Here is a 22,188-nt window from a genome sequence, read left to right as displayed (position 1 = left end):
TTCTTCTTCTTCTTCTTCTTCTTCTTCTTCTTCTTCTTCTTCTTCTTCTTCTTATTATTATTATTATTATTATTATCATCATCATCATTATCATTATCATTACCATTATTTCTTATTTCCTTCACTCTTACTTGGACGCATGTCAACTCTTAATCTTCCTTTTTACTTTTAATCCTTTATTTTTCCTATGTTCCAGTGCCTGGTCTGAATCATTTATCTGTTCCTTTGTGAGAATATAATAAAATATTCTTTAAAAAGCTTGACAGACTTTGCTATATAAATAGTGTAGATCTCAGTTCCCAGGATTATCAGTGTTGACTGAAAAATTCTGGGAAATGAAATCCACACCTTAAAATAGATCCTCAAATTCAAGAAGACTGAATTACACCAGCTTTAACTCCCTAGGTGATGTACCTTACAAATTATAGACTAGCTGGTTTTCAAGGTAGAAATTTAATGGAAGGCAGAAGGGGTGTTCATTAGCTGGGTCTGAATTTATTGTTAGAACTCTGAGCCATTTGCAACAGGCCAGCCAGCATTCCTGATTCCCAAGCGTTCTGGAAACAATGTTCTGACTTATCTTCAATTAGTTTACTCAAATTAAGAAAACAGATTTTTGTGTGAAGGGGTTGAGTTTAAAGCACATTTCTGGGCTCTAGAAGAGTTACCATATGAGACTATTGCAGTAAAAAGTTTAGTGTTATGGTTGCCCCTGCAACAATAAATAGGCATACATAAGATGAAGCTGTTATATATTATTGTAGCCAGTGGTGTTTTTTTAATTTCTTCTTTCCTTTTTAGTATTAAGAGAATCGTGGGACTGATTTTTAATTCAAATTTGTTTTCATAATAAAACGGTGAAATGATGGGCAGGATCAAGTTTACCAATAAGTACTATGTATCCTATGTAGAAGTATATCAGTAATTTTCTGTGTGCCAATTAGAATGATTTATGGATAGAATGGTTAGATATACTGATCCCTTGATACATAGTAGCTAAACTAAATACATCCTCCACCCACTTTCATGCATTGAGAAAAATATATATTTTTAAACTCCTCTAATTTCTAATTTCTTAAACTTAACCTTGGGTGATAACATTAATCCAGATTTTTGACTGCTACTGGGTTACTATTTAAAATGAATTAAGTCATTATTGGAAACAAATTGTTGATGCAATCTCCTGCACTTAGAAAAAACAAAGGGTGTTATGGCTATTATAAACTTGCTTTGCCTCTCTGCTAGCCTCCTTATGCCAAATTATATGGTACACCAACTAGAGTGCCTCTGAGGGGTGGTTAAGAAATGTGATAGATAGGTAGGTAGGTAGGTAGGTAGGTAGATAGATAGATGATAGATAGATAGATAGATAGATAGATAGAAAGATAGATAGATAGATAGATAGATAGATAGATAGATAGATAGATAGATAGATGATAGATAATGTTCTTTGTTCCTGCTTCAACTTCAAGTAAATCATGGACAGCTTTCTAGTTTGGCCTTGTTAGAATATTATTCTTAGAAGAAAGCTGGTAGAGTGATGGAAAAACATAATCACTTAGATCAGGGCTTTTCAACCTTTTCACCCATTGTACCACTTTTAGGATATGGCAACATCCGAGCACCACCAGTCACCTAGCAAGGTGTCAAAAACTTGATGACTAAAGAAAAGGAAAAAGTGATAAAGTACAGGTAGTCCTCAACTTACAACAGTTTGCTTAGTGACTGTTCAAAGTTATAATGTCACTGAAAAAAGTGCCCCCCAAGCCACAGCTGAGCAAGACACTTCCTGCCTGCCTGGTGGCACTCTTCCTCCTGTCCGAGGTTTTCATTGTTGTGAGCATTTCTGTTGAGGATTGGCAGCAGGGGTGGGGTAGGGGGTATTTGGTTTTTATTCCCCCCCTCTGCTGGGTGGTTGCAGCAGGTTTTGGTCACTTCAATGATCCTGGGACACTGGAGATGCTGCAACATTCCAGCTGATCAGTGCTTCTTCTGGGCTTAGCAGAAGGGCCAGGATCAGCACCGAGCTCCAGCTGGAGCCTGGCTCTGATCCTGGCGCTTCCACTGAGCCCTGACAGCCCTGCAGCTCCAGCCATCTTTCACTCTGGCCTGTGCGGTGCTGCCACCGGTTCAGCTCATTCCTCTCCCCCGCTACCACTTTTCTAGCATGGTCATGTACCACCTGCCAGGTGCCAATGTACCACAGGTGGTACCCGTACCACTGGTTGAAAAGCCCTGACTTAGATGACTACACTGCAGTATTTTCAAACATATTTCCAAATTCATGAAATCTAGAAAGTTGATTCTCCTAAATAAAAAGTATGGTTTTCAGCTATTTCAACAATATTTCATAACCTGCCATGTGATGAGCAAATATCAAATGTTCAGCATGGCTTACTGGTCTGTCCCAATTAAAAAAAACATAGAGAATCTAGGGCAGTCTCTGTGACGTATTATTATATGACTCTGTGGCTTATTATAACCTTTACTTGTAAAAAAGCAAAGCAGAATGTAACTATCCTACTTAAAATTGTGCTTTCTGCTTGCATGGAATTTATACATAAAGCTCTCCAAGTTTCTCTTTTTATTAAAACATGAGAAAATATGAGGATAAAGGCTTGTTTAAATTCTTATTAAGTCTGAAAGATATATGTATTTGATTATGTATGTATATAAGCAAACACATTTTAGACAAGGACAATATTTTCTATTTTCTGTTACAGTGAAGTATCCCGTCTTTCAGTCTATTCTTAACCAAATGAGTTTGAAATAATTGTTAGCTCATGTCCTTAATTACTATCAGTGTTCTATGTATTAGACATGTATAATAGTGTATTTGAAATTTATCATAACAGTTCTGTAGCAGTTCTGATTAAAATTATTATTCTTAAATTTGCTCTTTTTTTTCTATAGGCAAATCCAAAACTCGGGAAAACCGTCAGTCTATCATCAACCCTGACTGGAATTTTGAAAAGATGGGTATTGGAGGTCTTGATAAGGAATTTTCTGACATATTCCGAAGGGCGTTTGCCTCTAGAGTATTCCCACCTGAGATTGTGGAACAAATGGGTTTGTATCAAACATAAAAATGAATAGATATTGTGATATTGTATGAACCAGGGGTACATCACAGAAATTACAGCCTTGCCGAAAAGAACACAGTAAGGGCCAATGCAAGGATGAAAAATATGGATTAAGAGGGATGGGATATAAGAACTCATAGCAAGAAATGTAGAAGATTGGTGAGATAAGAAAACTAAAATATAGCTTTCCCACATCTTTAAGCTAGGCAAGATAAATAAAAATAAAGTAACCTTTTCGGTGTTCCAGTGCAAGTGAAATTACATTTTGTGTAGGCAGTTGGTGCAAGTTGGATGATGGTATGTTCAGTGTACAGTCAACAGGTGCTCTGTAGCTTTGAAACATATTAAGTCTGCCTACACACCCAATTGAATATTTGCTTAGCTCTAAAATGCTTATGTTTAAAGAATTAGAAATTTCACTCAGCTGAAGTGAAGACTTAAAGACTCCTCCTATGACAGTATCTAATTTAATCACTTTCAAGTCACTTCAGGGAAATGGACTGGATTGGACAAACTGCTTTTTCCTACAAAACAATCCGACCAACAAGATGAAGAGAGAATTCATACCTTTTTTTACTGTTTCTAGGACGGTTTCTAGATTGGCTATTCTGCCAGCTTCAAACGTCTGATGATCCAAGCATGCCTCTTAATTAAAACTGGAAACGTGCCATTCTTATGCTTCAGTATGTTTCGTTTTAAAGTGCAATAAAAAACACAAGAGAGCCAGTTGGGTGTAGTGGTTAAGGCATCAGGCTAGAATCTAGGAGACCATGAGTTCTAATTCTACCTGGGGCACAAGGCCAACTGGACCAGTTACTTTCTCTCAGCCCTAGGAAAGAGGCAGTGGGCAAACCACTTCTGAAAAACCTTGCCAAGAAAACTGCAGGGACTTGTCCAGGTAGTCTTCAAAAATTATAGAATTTAAGGTCGGGGGGCGGGGGGAGGGAAGAGATGGCAGAGATACAATGGGCAGCCATTCCTTCTCTCATGTTCTACCTCATCCAATTCAAACTTCTTAAATTTCTGCTGGCCAGGGACTGAATAAATTTTTCAGTAGTCGGCAAACTTGTGACTCCTGACAGAAGATGATGGGGATTGAGCCTCTTATAGCCTAAATGCTTGTTTCCCCTGACAAGCTACAGCCTTTTTCAAATAGGGAACTTGATTTTTAGTCAGCAAAGCTTCCATTTTCTTTTCGACAGGCCCCTCTCCCTTAGGCTAGAGAAGCTTATCTGAAATTTGAAGAAGAGTGCTGCTTCCTGACACTCATCGGTTTTTCTCTGCATTAGTTATAACTTGCTTTTCCAACTATATTTCAGAGCTCAAATGCCAGGATGACATCTGTTCAGGTTTACCGTAATAATTCATGAGGGGGAAAAGAGAACAAAAAAAAATTGGAGTCTGTGTATAGCGGGAGATGATCTTTTCCCTCTCTGTCTTTTCCTTTTTCTGTTCTTGTGCCTCATAAATGAAAAATGATAAATGTGCCAGCTGTATAGCCTGGTGGGATTGATCATCTGCACTAGACTTTGCTTCAGAATAAGGGTTCTGTAACTCTTCCATTTGTAAAATAGAGTGGGGGGAAAACAGGAATATAAATCAACTACACTCTGCCAAATCCACAAAGATAGGCCCATTGTGAGGCAACAGATGTGGACTGGTAGAAATTGGAGGTAGCTTTGACCCTGAGATCATCCAGTTTACCTTTGAAGTGAATAGTAACTATTCAAGAATACAGTATGAAGGACAAAGAAACAAGTTTGTTACAGTGAAGAAACTGCATTGACTGTCTTCCCAAATGCCGAAGAGAAGCTTATTAGTTGGTTTTAATAACATAATGGTGAAGCTTATGGCTTCTTAAAGGCTAATCTATGCATAGTGGAAAAATCCAGCAGTGTCAAATGATGAAATTCTTAGTGAATAAATGTAAATGTTTAAGGTATATTAGGCCACTTTATCATTTCCTAGATCATGTGATTTTTATTTTTATTGTTTTTTATTCACAGAGAACCTCAAATATTTGTAAATTAAGGGCCTTAAATATCATTTCAGTGATCTGACCATTTAAGGAAATAAGGATCTTCCTATACATAATATCCAGAAGCATTTTCCATAGTTGCACTTTCTAGGAATGTTAATAAGTAGCGCCACACCATAAACTTGAGTTAGTGAAAACAATGTCTGATGGGTAGATATCATAATGAACTCCAAAATAAAATGGACATGTGTTCAGTTGACTTGTATCAAAGAAATATATGCAGAAAGTTAACACTAGATATATAGCTCTGTATTTTATAATAAACATCCGTGCTAGATATTTAAAAGCTGTAGAAAATTGCTAGGAATGTGGATCAATGATATAAATTTTAAAGTATTGCCCACATTCAGTGGCTGAAAGTAAGGATAAGTGAGCTGCAAGCCATCAATGCTGGTGGCCTATCTTGTAATCTTTAAGCACATTTTAGGCTGCCTTCTCATTTCAAGCTCTTAGAAAGTTAGGCTGCTAACTGCTAACCTCTGCGGCTGTGATTTTGCTAAAAGCCTAAAATTACAGTAAATGAAATATAGTTAAATAATAATAATAATAAAAAGCAAGCTCTCAGTCCCATTTTTGGGCTCAAGTTATGTTTAAATTAATGCAATTTTTATTTTTAGCCCTGGGCTTTTCTCAATGTGCATTAGGAATTCTTGCTTTAATCTGATTTTCTTTTTGTTTGCATTCCATCAGAAGAGATAATTGTTCTCCAGTTTGCATAAATCCTAGAGGTTCTATAGGTTCCAATTCATCTTCTTTCATTGTCATTTTTCCTGCAGGTGGTCTTGGTTTTACTATAGCACTGGAGGCCAATAGATATTATGCTTGAACAGATTGAAATCACTGGAAAGAGCCACTATGCATTTAGCTATTATCTTATCTGCCTTAGAATAAGTTTACTTGCTGCTCTGACTTTTATCATTGGATATGAGTGATGTGTGATAAGAAGGCTAGAAATCTCTAGAACAGTGATGGCAAACCTGTTAGAGACTTGAGTGCCCAAAAAACATCTCCACCCCACCTGCCCGCAGGGCCACCCACCGCCTCCACGGCCCGCCGCAGATTGCCCAGGCGGCTCTGCAGCGCCATGGCAGCCATGCCCTCCACTGTGCACTGCAGCAGCATCTGTGCGCAACGGGGTGTGAGGGCAGAGTCTTGTCCCCACTGCCCAGCTACCATATCCTTGGTTTGGCTGCTCCACGTGGGCTGCGCCCTGGGGTGACTGCTCCACATGGGCTGCTGGTGAGGAAGGACCACAGGGGGAGGCGGACCTGGGGCCACAGCGCACATGCCCACAGTGAGGGCTCTGAGTGCCTCCTCTGGCATGCGTGCCATAGGTTTGCCACCAGTGCTCTAGAACATGATTACCAAAATGGTTACAGGAATTCTTCAATATGTTCTATAATACTGTCATTTTCACTTGGTTTCAATATCTTTCCTGGACCAATGTCATTTGTTGGTGTAAGCATTTGGGACTTTCAGTCTGGACAATAGTTTCCTTGGCTATGCAACTTTTTGTGTAACTTTTCATTTTAATTCCCACCTGCAGTCATGCCTAAATACAGGACAGTATAGTAACATCCAATACTTGCAGTGTTCTCCTCATCTTCTATTTATCCTTTCTTGTCTTTCACAATTGATATTTCAAGTATTATCTTCAAACAACACGTCTTCTTTTGCTTATGAAAGGCAGTAATATGTGTCCTTTTGCTTATCAAACTCTGTAAGATGTTGTAGAAATGATGCTATCAGAATGCTAAAATTTCTTGGCACTCTCTCCATATAAATTTCTGTGACTTCTGTGGGCTTACCTGTTAAAGCAGCTATCCTGAACCTACAGCCTTCCAGGTCTGTTATTTTAACTACACATCCCATTGTCCTTAACCAGCCAAGTTATTATGCCTAATAATTGTGTGTTAACATTAATTCTTTTCCCAATGTGGTTTATTTCTGTTATACGAGCGTCACTTAGCCATGCACTGAACAATATGAGAAATGTGGCAGTTTGAGTGAATGGTATATTGGGAGCTAAATCAAAACAATCCTGTAAATGGCATTTCAGACTGGCATTTGCAAACTAGTTTAATGATGTGGTTATCTCCTTTTAATTTGTATCAAATGTCAAACTACTGAAGTGGCACACTGACAACATTGTCTTTGGACCTTTTTCTGTTATTTTGATGGGCATAGTTTCCCATGTGAATTGGGTGTTGCTAGTGAGTGAGCAAATAATTAAAAACTGGTGCCCTGTTTAAGGGGTGACCTTTGATCAGCAAATGATGGTAAGCAGAGGCATTTAGATACACCTATCTTAAGGAAGAGACTGAGTTTTAAAAGCTGTCTGTTAACAATGCTGACATTTGGATACACTACCTGCTTTTCTCTCAAAAGAGAGATAAGATACAAATGTAGGTATTGCCCCAGTGCTAGAAGAGATACAGAGTAGTCTCATTTTAAAATTTGTCATCACCTGTCTATTTGAAAGGAGGCCTGTCTTCATGTTTTCAGAGTCTTCCATGTTGGCCAGGTGGGGACATTGGATGCAAAGAGGTGAAAGTGTGGGGGAGGGCTCAGGTTTAGAGTGTGTGCTTTGTATGGAGAGGGTCCCAGGTTTAATCTGTGGCATCTCCAGCTCCTGCAGTTCCTACCAATCAACTCTACTGACTTACCCTTGCTGATGTAAATACTAAACTCTGGGCAGCCCTCTGATAATTGCTAGATTCAGAGCAGATGAAATATGGTGCTTTTTCACGAGGCAACTAGACTTTCTTATTTTTCTTTGAAGACATTTCACTTCTTATCCAGAAATTTCTTCAGCTCTGACTGGGGAATAGAAGGATTTATACTCCTTGCCGACAGCTGGTCATTTCCATTCTTTTAAAGAATCAACCTGGAGATTAACTGTGTCGTCAGGGTCACCTGAGTAGTGCAAATTGCTGTGGAGCCTTCTTGGAGCTGCTGAAAGTACTGTGTTGTAGACTGGCGATAGATGATGTAGTATGTTGTTTTGTTTCCCCAATGTACACATCTGCACAAGGCTCACTGCACTGTACTCTATATACCATGTTGCTCAGTTTGTGTCTAGGTATTTTATCCTTGGGATGAGCAAGCTTCTGTCTTTGTGTATTCATGGGCTTAAAGTGTGCATGTACAGGTGAAACTCGAAAAATTAGAATATCGTGCAAAAGTTCATTTATTTCAGTAATGCAACTTAAAAGGGGAAACTAATATATGAGATAGACTCATTACATGCAAAGCAAGATAGTTCAAGCCGTGATTTGTCATAATTGTGATGATTATGGCTTACAGCTCATGAAAACCCCAAATCCACAATCTCAGAAAATTAGATTACATGCAATCAATAAAACAAGGAGAGTACATAGAACAATATCGAACCTCTGAAAAGTATAAGTATGCATATGTACTCAGTACTTGGTTTGGGTCCCTTTTGCAGCAATTACTGCCTCAATGCGGCGTGGCATGGAAGCTATCAGCCTGTGGCACTGCTGAGGTGTTACGGAAGACCAGGATGCTTCAATAGCGGCCTTCAGCTCTTCTGCATTGTTCGGTCTCATGTCTCTCATCTTTCTCTTGGCAATGCCCCATAGATTCTCTATGGGGTTCAGGTCAGGCGAGTTTGCTAGCCAATTAAGCACAGTAAGCCCACGGTCATTGAACCAGGTTTTGGTGCTTTTGGCAGTGTGGGCAGGTGCCAAGTCCTGCTGGAAAATGAAGTCAGCATCCCCATAAAGCTCGTCTGCGGAAGGAAGCATGAAGTGCTCCAAAATCTCCTGGTAGACGGCTGCGTTGACCCTGGACTTAATGAAGCACAGTGGACCAACACCAGCAGATGACATGGCTCCCCAAATCAACACAGACTGTGGAAACTTCACACTAGACTTCAAGCATTTGCAGTGTGTGCCTCCATTCTTCCTCCAGACTCTGGGTCCTTGGTTTCCAAATGAGATGCAAAAGTTGCTCTCATCAGAAAAGAGGACTTTGGACCACTGAGCAACAGACCAGGTCTGTTTTTTTTTTAGCCCAGGTAAGACACTTCTGACGTTTGTTGTTCAGGAGTGGTTTGACAAGAGGAATACGACATTTGAAGCCCATGTCCAGGATCCGTCTGTGTGCAGTGGCTCTTGATTCACTGACTCCAGCCTCAGTCCACTCCTTGTGAAAGTCCCCAACACTTGAATGGCCTTTTCCTGACAATCCTCTCCAGGCTGCGTTCATCCCTGCTGCTTGTGCACCTTTTTCTTCCATGCTTCCCTTCCACATAACTTTCTATTAATGTGCTTTGATACAGCACTTTGGGAACATCCAACTTCTTTTGCAATTACCTTTTGAGGCTTTCCCTCCTTATGGAGGGTGTCAATGACAGTTTTCTGCACAACTGTCAGGTCAGCTGTCTTCCCCATGATTGTGATTCCTACTGAACCAGACTGAGAGACCATTTAAAGGCTCAGAAAGCCTTTACAGGTGTTATGGCTTAATTAGCTGATTAGAGTGGGACACTTTGAGCCTAGAATATTGCATCTTTTCACAATATTCTAATTTTCTGAGATGGATTTGGGGTTTTCATGAACTGTAAGCCATAATCATCACAATTATGACAAATCACGGCTTGAACTATCTTCCTTTGCATGTAATGAGTCTATCTCATATATTAGTTTCCCCTTTTAAGTTGCATTACTGAAATAAATGAACTTTTGCACGATATTCTAATTTTTCAAGTTTCACCTGTATGTTGTATTGGCTGAAAATCCTCTTGAGGTTTTCCGATATTCTTGCAAGCTATGGAAAGACAACGTTGCTTCGCTTATTGTTTTCTTCTTTGTCTGTTATGGAGGAGCTTCTGCTGAGTCTTTTGGGAGATTTAATAACAGGCCACTTGGGATAGGCATAACTTCTGAATGCTTCCTTGATGTGTTTTACTTCTTTTTCTTTCCCAGCTTGGTGGTGTAGTTCTGATAACTCCCATTTTGTGCTCCAGTGGGTGGTGAGATTCAAAATGATCTGTATGTGGGGGTTTTCTGTAAACTTCACTATTAAAGCTTCTGTCTTCCTTAATGTGTACTACACATTCCAGGAAGGCTAGGCTATTTTTCTTAACATCTTCCTGTGTGAATTTGATGCATCTGTCCCCAGAGTTGATATTTTTGGTGAATGCTTCCAATTCCTGTGTTTTGATCTTGACCCAAGTATTGCTCACATACCTATACCAGTGAGTGGGTGGAATTCCTGTGAAGGAGTTTAGGGCCTTGGTTTCTACCTCTTCCATGTAGAGATTAGCCACAATGCAAGACACAAGTGAACCCATGGTGCAGATGTGTTTTTCTGTCTGTATAACCAAATAGGCCTTCATCAAATCCCAAAAAAGACCCAGCAAGCGCTTCTTAGAAAAAAAAAATAAAGCAACGTTGTCATTCAATAAGTTGCAGGAACATCGGAAAAGCTCAGGAGGATCTTCAGCCAACACAAGATATGTGCACATTTCAAACCCATTAATACACCAAGGCAGAAGCTTGTCCACCCCAAGGACAAAACACCCAGACACAAACTGAACAATGTTGTATATACAGTACAGTGCAGTGAATCATGTGCAGATCTATACATTGAGGAAAGAAAACAACATGGAACATGGAACAACATAGAAGGACATAGAAGGACATAGAAGGACAAGATTCAGCAGTCCATCTGCATTTAAAAGACAAAGGCCATTCTTTCAAAGGCAGCAAAGTCCACATTTTGGACAGAGAGGCCATCTATGTCAAAACTGAACAGCCCTCTCTCAACAGAGGGGGAGGGATACAACGTCATCTACAACAAGATGCTGGTGATGACCTATACAGCCCTAAATTGCATGGGTCCGGGTTATCTTAGGGAGCACCTGCTGCCAGCATCAATCTCCCATCGTCCTGTGCGCTCCCACAGGGAGGGCCTCCTTAGGGTGCCGCCGGTCACTGAGTGCCGGTGGGTGATCCCTAGGGGTAGGGTGTTCTCTGTGGGTGTGCCTGCCCTGTGGAACGACCTACCTGTGGAACTCCGGACCACCCCCAACCTTCGTTCATTTCGCTGGGACCTAAAAACCTGGTTATTTGATTTATCTGGCCTGGACTGAGGGGTTTTAAATTTTTAAATTTTTAAATTTAAATTTTATATTTGGACTATTGTTATTTAATCCTATTTTAATCTTAATTGTATCTTAAATTTTGTACTGCTTTAACTGTTTTAACCTTGCCCTGTAAACCGCCCTGAGTCCTTCGGGAATAGGGCGGTATAGAAATCTAATTATAAATAAATAAATAAATAAATAAATAAATAAATAAATAAATAAATAAATAAATAAATAAATAAACACAGCTCCAATAAGGCTCCACACCCATTTGCACTACTCAGGTGACCCTAACAATACAGTTAAACCTCCAGGTGGCCTCAACCCTCTAAAAGAATCCAAATGACCAGCTGTCTGCAAGGAGTATAAATTCCCCACCATCCAGTGAGAACTGAAGAAGCTTCTTGGATAAGAAGTGAAATATCTTCAAAAGAAAAAGTCCAGTTGCCTTATGAAAAAGCACCTTTGGGATACATAAAAAGTAGCATATGTTTGACAAGTACATTAGCACATCCCTATTTATAGGAGCTATAGCTTCCAAGGAATAGAACAACATGTGGACCAATCTTAAAGTAACAGCCCTAAGCATCTAGTATTGGAATAGTAATCAGGTGTTCTCCAGGGGTTTTGGATTTCAATCCTAATTAACCTGCCTAGTAGTATAGGATTGTGGAAGTTGTAGTATGAAACATCCGGTGAATGTCAAGTTGCAAACCTCATTTGTGCTCTCTTAGCAGTGGTTTATTGTTACAGTATCTTTAGCATTATAGCAATGGTTTATTGTTACAGAATCTTTAGCACTAAAAAGAAAAGTTTTGTTCTCTGCCAAGTCAGTTTCCTCTCCACTGAAGTCTTGTAGCATTGAAGTTTCTGCCAGAGTAAATTACTGTTATCAGAGAGGATTATTGTGAATAAGCCCTTAAGAATTACTTGTTGGTATCACAATCAAATGAAAGTTAATATATCTGTGTGTACTGTGCAAACTCATTGTCATTCTAGTTACATGCAGTTGCTTGATAATGGCATACCACAAGTAGATGAGATTTTGGGTGTATCCCTTTTACATTGTTGCCTTTGCAGTAAGAGGCTAGTATATAGTGTCAAGGGATTACATTCATCTGGCTTGCCTGGCAACAGAAATTCCCTAAACTTGTTTGTACAAAATTTGTTCTGACTTGTTCATAGCTTTTTTTGTAGCCTCTCTCATCTCAGCAAACTGGGATTCCCCTTTTCTGGCATCACTCATCATTCAAATCCCACCTCACTGATTTTTGGCTACACAAGAGATTGTGTTCCCCATATGCTGAATTAACAGGTTCTTCTTTGACACTAATTTGACAAGGATCACTTTTGATTTATCACCACCTTGCTGGTTTATTTGTATAATTAGTCTTTCACCTCACTATTTTTTTCTCCCCCCTCCATTTGCACTGAGTGTTTGCTTTTTTATCTGTCTCTCAAATATCTAACAGTTGACTAATACATTTTTCTCTATCCACCTCCTCATCAAGGTAATGGCAAAGCAGATGCATTAGAAAATATTACAGATGTCAGCAGTATGAGTCATAGCAGCCATTATTTGTTGCAATAATAATAATAATAATAACAACAGCAACAACAACAACAGCCCAAAACAAGTGGAGCACCACTTAAACACCATTGGCATTGACAAATTCGCCATTAGTCAATTGCAAAAGGTGGCCTTGCTAGGAACTGCTTCTATCCTGCGATGATATCATAATACCATCAAACATCCACATCTGCCTATCCCAGGTCCTTGGTAAGGACTTGATAGGTAGACAAAAATGCCAAATCCAGTCTGAACATCTGGCTGACTGTGCAATGATTAATAATAATAATATTAATAATAATAATAATAATAATAATAATAATAATAATAATAATAATAATAATAATATAGTTGGAAGGGACCTTGGAGAACTTCTAGTCCGACCCCCTGGAAATCTTATACCATTTCAGACAAATGGCTGTCCAGTCTCTTCTTAAAAACCTCAGGTGTTGGAGCATTCATAACTTCTGGAGGCAGGTTCTTCCACTGATTAATTGTTCTAACTGTCAGGAAATTTCTCCTTAGTTCTAGTTTGCTTCTCTCTCATTATTTTCCATCCATTGCTTCTTGTGTGCTTTGGAAAATAGCTTGACTCCCTCTTCTTTGTGGCAGCCCCTGATATATTGGAACACAGCTATCATGTCACCCCTAGTACTTCTCTTCATTAAATTAGACATACTCAATTCCAGCAATCGTTCCTTATAAGTTTTAGCCTTCAGTCCTCTAATCCATGCTGGCTTCTTTTGAAAGCTGTTTTTCTTCTTTGTTGGTATTGTGCTAGACTGGGCTTTTATTATCTCACTTTTCAAAATTTCCCAAGCTTCTTGAGTTGTTTTCCCCTCGAGGATTCTCATCCATGGAATCCTTCCCAAGCTCTCTCTAAGTTTATTGGAATTAGCTCTCTTAAAGTCCAAGACGCTAGTTTGACTATGTTCTATTGCTTGTGCTTGCATAATGTTGAATTCCAATATTGCATGATCACTCCCCCCTCATCAGGTTCCTGTGGCTTCAACACCTTCTATCATTTCATCTTAGTAAGAATTAAGTCCAATATGGCTGATCCCCTACTTTTTGAGAGACAAAGTTGTCTGCTAGGTTTGTAAGGAATCTGATCTTCCACTTGGTGCAGAGTTTGTTTCCCAGTTGATGTCAGAGTAATTAAAGTCCCCCATTACTATTGTGATGTGTTTCCTATATACCATAGTTAACTGACTAGCAAAGAGTTCGTCTATTTTTTCTGTTTGGTTGGGTGGCCTATAGTATACACCTATATTGACCCAAATGCATTCAAGACAGTTTTCATCATTGTTGTGCTCTATTTCTGTAGAGATGTAGTTATTTCTAATAGAGAGAGCAACTCCACCTCCTCTTTTATTTGGTCTGTTTCTTTTAAATAATTTAAATCCCTCTAGCTCTATGTTCCATTTGTGGGTTTCATCCCACCAAGTTTCCATAATGACAACAATATCATATCTGCCCTCATTTACCTGAATTTCTAATTCACCCTGTTTATTGCTCATATTGCATTGGTGTATAGATATTGGAGTATTTTATGACTGACCCTGTGTTTACTTTCTATATAACCTGTGTGGTGCCTGAGTTGCCCTATTTCCTTACCACCTGTTTGATTAGTGCACTTTGTGTGGAACTTACTATTAAAAGCTTGATTTTGCTTGAAAGCAAGGTTGATATTCTTATCTGTACACACATCTATGTTACATGCACTGATAACCCTATTAGTTATGCTATTACTCAGCCCTTCTTAAAATGTTATTACCTTTCTAACTTGAAAGCGTACCTGAGCTAAATTTCTGAAATTTAGTGTAATATAATTCTATTAATTCATTTTATTTATTTATTGCATTTATATGCTGCCCATTTCTCTAAGAAATAATTTTGGACAGCTTACAATGCACAAATATGAGAATAAAACAATATAGGATTAAAACATTAAAACATCTGCATCTTCAGAAAGATCCCAAATCTTGGCTGTCAGAAATAATTTAGGCCTTTTGACAGTGCTTCCCTTTAGTCATCCCCCAGTAAGTTTATTTTCATACCCTAATACCCAAATATTTTCTATGTTTGTGTTTTATTTACTCTTGCATTGCAATCATTTTGGTAATGGATGAAGCCTAGCATAGGGTTGACACTTAAAAGAACAAAGTTAAAAAAAAACACTGCTGCCTTTTCTAAGCATTGGAAAAACTGGGAAATCTTAGCCATATTCTGTTTGTGGTGTGGCCCTATCCACTTTTTTTCGTCTTCTCACCTATGGCTGTTCTCTCACATGCATATAAATGTTAAGTGTAGTACCTAGTATCAGAAGGTGGCCCACTCATCTTAATCAACATTGCTGTTTACTACATTTGCTCTAGACTCAGCTGACTGAGATTATTTATAAACAAGATTACTCAGAAAGAAAGTGTTGGCATTTTCTTATGTACCCATCATTTTCTAGATACTTCTTTTGGTTGTGCAGAAATTATTTGTATTTATAAATATAATATAAAAACATATACTTCTCTCTATAATATTTCTGTTTTCTTTCTGGTTCTTCAGTACTTTGAGAATGGTGAGGTAAGATAGTATACAGTACTTGCAGTAATCTGTACCATTATGCAGACAGATTTATGTTGAATGTTGTTTTGATCTTTCAGTACATTAAGTTGAAAGCTACACACAAGAAATAATTTGGGGGGAGGGAATTTACTAGACTGAGTACTGGATGTCAGAGTATTCCTTGACATCCAATGTCAAAATTAGGTCTTAATTATGTGCAAAAATGTTATCCTGAATTTTGACATATTTTGTTAATGCCATTCAGCCCATTTTCCTTATGCTGTAGCCTGGGGTGATTGTGGTAGTTGGAAAGATTAACCTGGAAAATATTTGCATTTTAGCTCATTGTTTTGCTACTAAGTGTTAAAAGTAGTTTTAAAGGCAAAATACAGGACATTGGCAGATTTTGAGCCTAGTAATTAACCAGCTGAACCATGGAATTTTTAAAGTATTCACCAAAATTGTGAAGGAAGGGACAGGATTAGTCTTTTTCATCTCATAATAACTAGTGATTTTTGGAGGTGACTGCTAGAATTGATGCATACCTGTGTAAGTGTTTAATGTGAGATTTAATAATTTGGTTGCACACCTATTGCCTTTTCCCTGCAATAAAAAAAATTTGGGGTGGAGCCAGTTCCAACCTTGAATTGTTTAGCCTAATGAGAATAGAGGAAATAGATTACAAAATAACAGAAAATAGGAAGATGTCTCCTTGCAGTCTAAAACACGTTTAGAAATTTCCTTCTGGAGAAATTTCCTTCTGGAAACGTCTATAGCTTTGAGAACAACAAATTTGACTCATCAAGTTTCTTAGAAAAGAAATAAAAATCATCCCAAAATAAGGTATTAATTTCATTACATGCTGAGATATCTCAAGAAATACAAAAATCTATGACAAGAAAATAATTGAAACAAAAAAACGGAATTAATCTGTTTGAATTGAAGTATTCTGGAGGAGTTACTGGAATCAGAGGGATATTTACCATGTGCTTGATCCCCCACTCTTCCAACAATTACAGAAAGAAACTTTCTAGCACTAATTTCAGATTTTCTCCTACAGAAACAAGGTCATTAACCTATCTGTTTGACTTAGTCACCCCTCTCCTTTCACTTACTAGATTTATAGCCTCCACTATGATTTGCTTTACATATTTTTGCCAAGAACAAATAATTGCATATAGTACTTTATCCAAGCCAGTGCAAGGGTACGGTTATCAAACTTTGCCCCTCAGATGATAAAAGTAGCTTTAGCAGTCTCCAAAAATGGGTAGTTTGCAGATTTATTAGGCTAGTGGAAATAAGTTCTATTCTGATCCAAAGCTGCCTGTAATTTTAAATAATAGTAGCCATGAGTTTGAATTGTACTTATGGAGGAAGGCCTAAGAGTAGTCAGCTGGTAAGATATGATATGATTATCAGTTTTCTGATAAATTGTGGTATAATTAGCAGGTAATATTCATTGCTGCTCTATTTTGCACCCATTAATGTTCTTTCCGGAAAAAGATTTTTCTGTGTTAATTTCACAATTGTATTCTCTCTTCTTTCCTTTTAGGCTGCAAACATGTGAAAGGTATTCTGTTATATGGCCCTCCTGGCTGTGGTAAGACCCTTATGGCCAGGCAGATTGGCAAAATGCTGAATGCCAGGGAGCCAAAAATTGTGAACGGGCCCGAAATCCTTAACAAATATGTTGGAGAATCAGAGGCCAACATTCGCAAGCTCTTTGCAGATGCTGAAGAAGAACAGAAGAGGGTAATATAGAAACATGAAAAGAATTACATGGTGTTCTGTTTGGATCAGGATTCATGCTTGTAGTAGATGCAGCAGAGCATGTGTTAACTGCCACAGGAGCAACTTGTGGCACTGCTTGTCATATAATATCTATTATTAAGAAATGTGTGGCTTGAGATTACATCATTATATGGCATATTTTCTTCCCTTATGAACAATATAGAAATGGGCAGAAATTATTATTTTTTTCAATTTAAAATAACTTGGCCTGATGAATGAAAGATTGAGTCAAGGTTGACTCAGCCTTCCATCCTTCCGAGGTAGGTAAAATGAGGACCCAGATTGTTGGGGGCAATTAAGCTGACTTTGTAATAATGCTGCTTGGGGGTGTGTGAAAGCCCTAATAAGCAGGCATATACATAGAATGAAGGCTACTGCTAAGCTTGTAAGCCGCCCTGAGTCTTCGGAGAAGGGCGGGATATAAATGGAATTACAATAAATAAATAAATAAATAAATAAATGGCAAAGATAGATTTTTATTTTTAACAGCCTCTGTGGTATGCAGTTTGGGATGTAGTAGCTCATGAGATTGTAGTTTTGATAATGTGGCTATTCTAGGAGGAAAAGAATTTGGATCCATTCCAATGACTGTCAGTCAATTTTAGGAATCTTTTCATTTGGAAATTCAGCGTAGCCATGTGTCTGGCTACCCTAACTATAGAATGGGGTGGAGGAAGACTGAGACAGGAGAGTTGATTCTTTCTACAGATAGGACTGTTGTTTTCTGTTCCCACAGTGACTAACTAGATGATCTGCGAAGTCAGTAAACAGTGCAGGGGTACAGTAGAATCCTCCAGCAAATGCGTTTCAATATCTGGAACCATTTTGATACACTAGTTATAGAACTGGGCTAGGATTGGAGAGAGACTACAATTTTTGTGAAAATTCAGTGTGTGATTCTCCACCTTTCATATCCTCCCAACCTAATTTACCTCAGAGGGTGACTATTATGGAAATTAAATTCTTCAAAGAAAGTTAGGATACACATCTATCCAATCAATCAAACAATTCTATTTAGAGGCATATTGCTTGATTTTATTGCATGTAAATAAATATCATCTGTTATAACTCTATCACACCTCCTTTACTTGTCACTTTTCTAAGTATTAAAAAGCTCAACTATTGTACAGTTCTGTGTTTGCCCACTTTTAGATTTTATGAATCTTTGCTATTGAACATTATTAAAACATTCCTGGAATCTGAATGAACAAAGATGATTCTTATTTCATTTTTTCATTAACAAAGGTATCCATCATTCTGGTTCACTATTAAAAAGCAACTGCCCTTGCTTCCATTTAGTCAGTTTAAATAAGTAATAGCCAGGGCCAATTATGTGAAAACTTCATTTAACAATCAGAGTTGATTTGGGCCAGCTGTCCTTTATATAAATCTTACAAACCATATGCCCTTATCACACTGAACTTCTCACTACAGATTCTAGAAGGACATAATGCTCCTGTTAAAAGAAACATAATTCAGTAAAAATGTCATGATCTCAAAAAAAATAAAAAATCCGCTGATGGCCATCATTCTGGAAAAGGTTACAGAACCATTTAGAAAGTTCGAGAACTTCACCAAACCACAGACGGATGTTTAGACAAGATTTGGCATTTTTATTCACCTATCGAGTCCTTCCCAAGGACCTGGGATAGGCAGATATTTTATTATTTTTATTATTAATATGTAAATAAAACTGCCAAAGGAGACCATCTGTCTTGCAGCTTGGACCAAATACAAGATGGGATCAAGTCCTCTTCTTGTGAGTCTAGAATCCAAATAGAGAAAAAATGGCATAGACTTAATCCAAATAAGAGAGAATGGTTATAGATTTGGAAGCTGTCAGATTCCAGAAATAATCATTAACCATGAATGAATTGTTCTGTCCTATTCAGAAGTGGTTTACTATCTAGAGGTCTTCTTGGATTTTTTTTTCTGCTTGGAAAGGAAGGAAGACCTCTGTAACTCTACCTTGTACATCCGTTGCAACCATTTCTGAATCAGGAAGCCTGCTGACCATTCCTTAAGTAATTGTCACCTCACATTTGGAAGTTACACTGCATAGTTCTGCCCTTGAAGACCACCTGGTAGCTTCAACTAATCCAGAATGCAACCACATGGGTAGTAGTGAGCTTGATTTTGTGCATGTAAGACTTTTATTACAGGAGCTGTACTGGGGAGCATTTAGCTTCCAGCCACTCTTTACGATATTGGTTATCATTTTCAGTTACATGTTAAGACATATGTTTTATGCAATCTGCCCCTCCAGTGAACTCCAAGAGGGGAGATTTGTTACAAGTCTCTGTTGAGCCAGTGTCAATATCTGGAAAGTGTAAGCATTTTCAGTGAAGATCCCTCTCCTTTGTTCTGGAGATGAAGATAACCCTATCCTTGTTTTTAGTGTGTTGGACCATACTACCTTGACTATGTAAGAACTATAGAGATGGAATGAAAGATTACTGCTCCCAAAAGAGTGATGCTGCGTGTTTACTGAGGGTGACATGTTATAAATATTTTTCTATTGGTTTTGGCCAATATTGATGTTTTTAATTTTGATACTGGATTAAAGTTTTGTAAGACTCTGGGAATCGATTGATTGTAGCAGCATAAAACCCTGAAAAATAATTAAGTGCATGCCAGCTATAAGTGTGATGATGGTAATTGGAGGGTGACTTAGGACCTGCATGACTTGTCATTATTGGAAGTAATGAATCCTGTATTGCAGTAGTTCTCAACCTTTTCTTCATTATGGGCCCTCCCCTAAGTACCTTTTGTGGCCATGGACCATGACTATGAACCCCCAATTAACTCAAGATTTAAATCATAACATTTCTTCCAGCCTTTGTGGAATTCCTGTGACCATATTGTGGACCCCAAGGGTCTGCAGATCACAGGTTGAGAATCACTGCTGTATAATCTTGGACCCATTACTGCTTTTGTAATACTGTCATTACTGCTACTGTAATTGAAATTTCAAGGATCTCATCAGTTGTATTTACAAAGCTCTGCAGCATCACTCAGTTAGTTGTAGTCATGTGATTGTGATTTCTGATGCTGCATGCCAGCTTCCCACAAGCAAAGTCAGTGAGAAAGCCAACGGAAGTTGGAAGTCACTCTTCCTATCACTGCTTTTTTGCCTATCCATGTCATTTTGTTTCTCTGTTTAGGTAAGGAAATAATCTTTGAAAGGATGACCAAATGGTCATAGATTCTCTAGTTCTAAAAAAAAAAATTCTGTATGTACATAGAATTCTGAATATATATTGTAACATTTTATTTCCTAAGGGGTTTTTAGTGCCCTTCATAATCTTAATATGAACTAGTATACTGTTAATTGAACTATTCTGGAATACTGAAATTGGGAATGGATCCACAATACATGCTTTATTTATTTATTTATTTTTTATTTTAATCCCATTTATATCCCGCCCTTCTCCGAAGACTCAGGGCGGCTTACAATTTAAGCACAAACCAATGTGCTTAGCAATAGCCTTCCTTCTATGTATATGCCTGCTTATTAGGGCTTTTGCCCACCCCCCAGCGGCATTATTACAAAGTCAGCTTAATTGCCCCCAACAATCTGGGTCCTCATTTTACCTACCTCAGAAGGATGGAAGGCTGAGTCAACCTTGAGCCTGGTGGGAGGCGAACCTGCACTAATTGCAGGCAGCTGGTGTTACTTAAGGAGGCATTAGCCCACTGCTCCACCAAGGTTATTTATGGCCACAGGCCTTATACCAAATGAATATTGAAAGTTTCTTCCCTTTATTACAGTTAGAATGGAATTGCTCTTTTCATGCTCAAATGCTTTACTCTTATTCTGCATTCCTTAAAACATTGCACTGTGGTAGCTATTAGAATAAGGATGACAATAGTTTAATGACATACTTTGATTTTTCTTCATCAGCTTGGGGCAAATAGTGGTGTTCATATAATCATCTTTGATGAAATCGATGCTATCTGCAAACAAAGAGGGAGTATGGCCGGCAGCACTGGCGTCCATGACACTGTTGTGAACCAGCTCTTGTCCAAAATTGATGGTGTTGAACAGTTGAACAATATCTTAGTAATCGGTATGGAGTTTCCTTGTTCTCTTGGGTTCACTTGAGAGGGAGACCTTGCCATATCTTTGACATATTTGCAGGGAGACATGGATGCAAGATATTTCTGGTTGCAAAGAGTAAATGTCTCACTTTTGAGAGTCTTGAGACTAAAACAAAAGTGCAGAGCCTTAGGCAAGATATTAAACTAGGATGATTTATCTTGCTTGATAGGGAAATTATTAATTTTTCTTATTAATATAGCTGCCAATGTCACAGCAAGTTAATCTGGACAGCATAAAACAAAACTAAAATAATATATTGTGAGCTATTTATTGTATATTCAGCCATAAGAATTATTAACCCTTAACTGATTCTTAGGCTTTTATATTCTTTTTCAAAGAGATGTTTTGCAGTAAATTTTTACACTACTATTTTTCAAGGAAGATTTTAAATTGTAATATTTAAATGGATAACTAAAGGACATAAAATGGAAAACAAAAAAAAGTTGTGATTACTACTTGGAAAAGAAAAAGTGAAAACAAACCCAAGGAATAATATTGGTGGAAGAACTTTTCTTGTCTTTTTTTTTCCTCCCCCTCTTTCTTTCTTTCTTTCTTTCTTTCTTTCTTTCTTTCTTTCTTTCTTTCTTTCTTTCTTCCTTCCTTCCTTCCTTCCTTCCTTCCTTCCTTCCTTCCTTCCTTCCTTCCTTCCTTCCTTCCTTTCTTTCTTTCTTTCTTTCTTTCTTTCTTTCTTTCTTTCTTTCTTTCACCATCACAATGTCTCTAATATTTGTTTCACACAGACTAGTTTGCATATTAGCTATGATCCACGTGTCCATTCATTTGAATAGTATAACATGAGACAGCAATTCACAGATATCAGATGCTGCAACATATCCCTGAAACATATTTTGGAACCTTGGACATTGCTAGATGATTCACAGTTCAAGCCTGGGAACAACCCCTTTTCATTTCCCTCATTTTGTTCTC

General features: G+C 38.0%; 1 protein-coding gene across 3 annotated transcripts in view; it reads left to right on the top strand.

Annotated features, from left to right (window-relative positions):
• NSF (N-ethylmaleimide sensitive factor, vesicle fusing ATPase) overlaps positions 1-22,188 on the top strand; it is an 84,361-nt gene that overhangs the window by 35,102 nt on the left and 27,071 nt on the right. For all 3 annotated transcript variants that reach the window (XM_083377917.1, XM_083377918.1, XM_083377916.1), the window contains exons 8-10: positions 2,914-3,069; positions 16,921-17,120; positions 21,064-21,229. In XM_083377917.1, the coding sequence (XP_083234043.1) occupies positions 2,914-3,069; positions 16,921-17,120; positions 21,064-21,229 (522 nt within the window). The remainder of the gene's footprint in view (positions 1-2,913; positions 3,070-16,920; positions 17,121-21,063; positions 21,230-22,188) is intronic.

The sequence above is a fragment of the Vipera ursinii genome (genome assembly GCF_947247035.1).
Source record: "Vipera ursinii genome assembly, chromosome: Z".
Taxonomy (NCBI): domain Eukaryota; kingdom Metazoa; phylum Chordata; class Lepidosauria; order Squamata; family Viperidae; genus Vipera; species Vipera ursinii.
The sequence above is the reverse complement of the archived record's forward strand: the minus strand, read 5'-3'. Positions and strand labels throughout refer to the sequence as shown.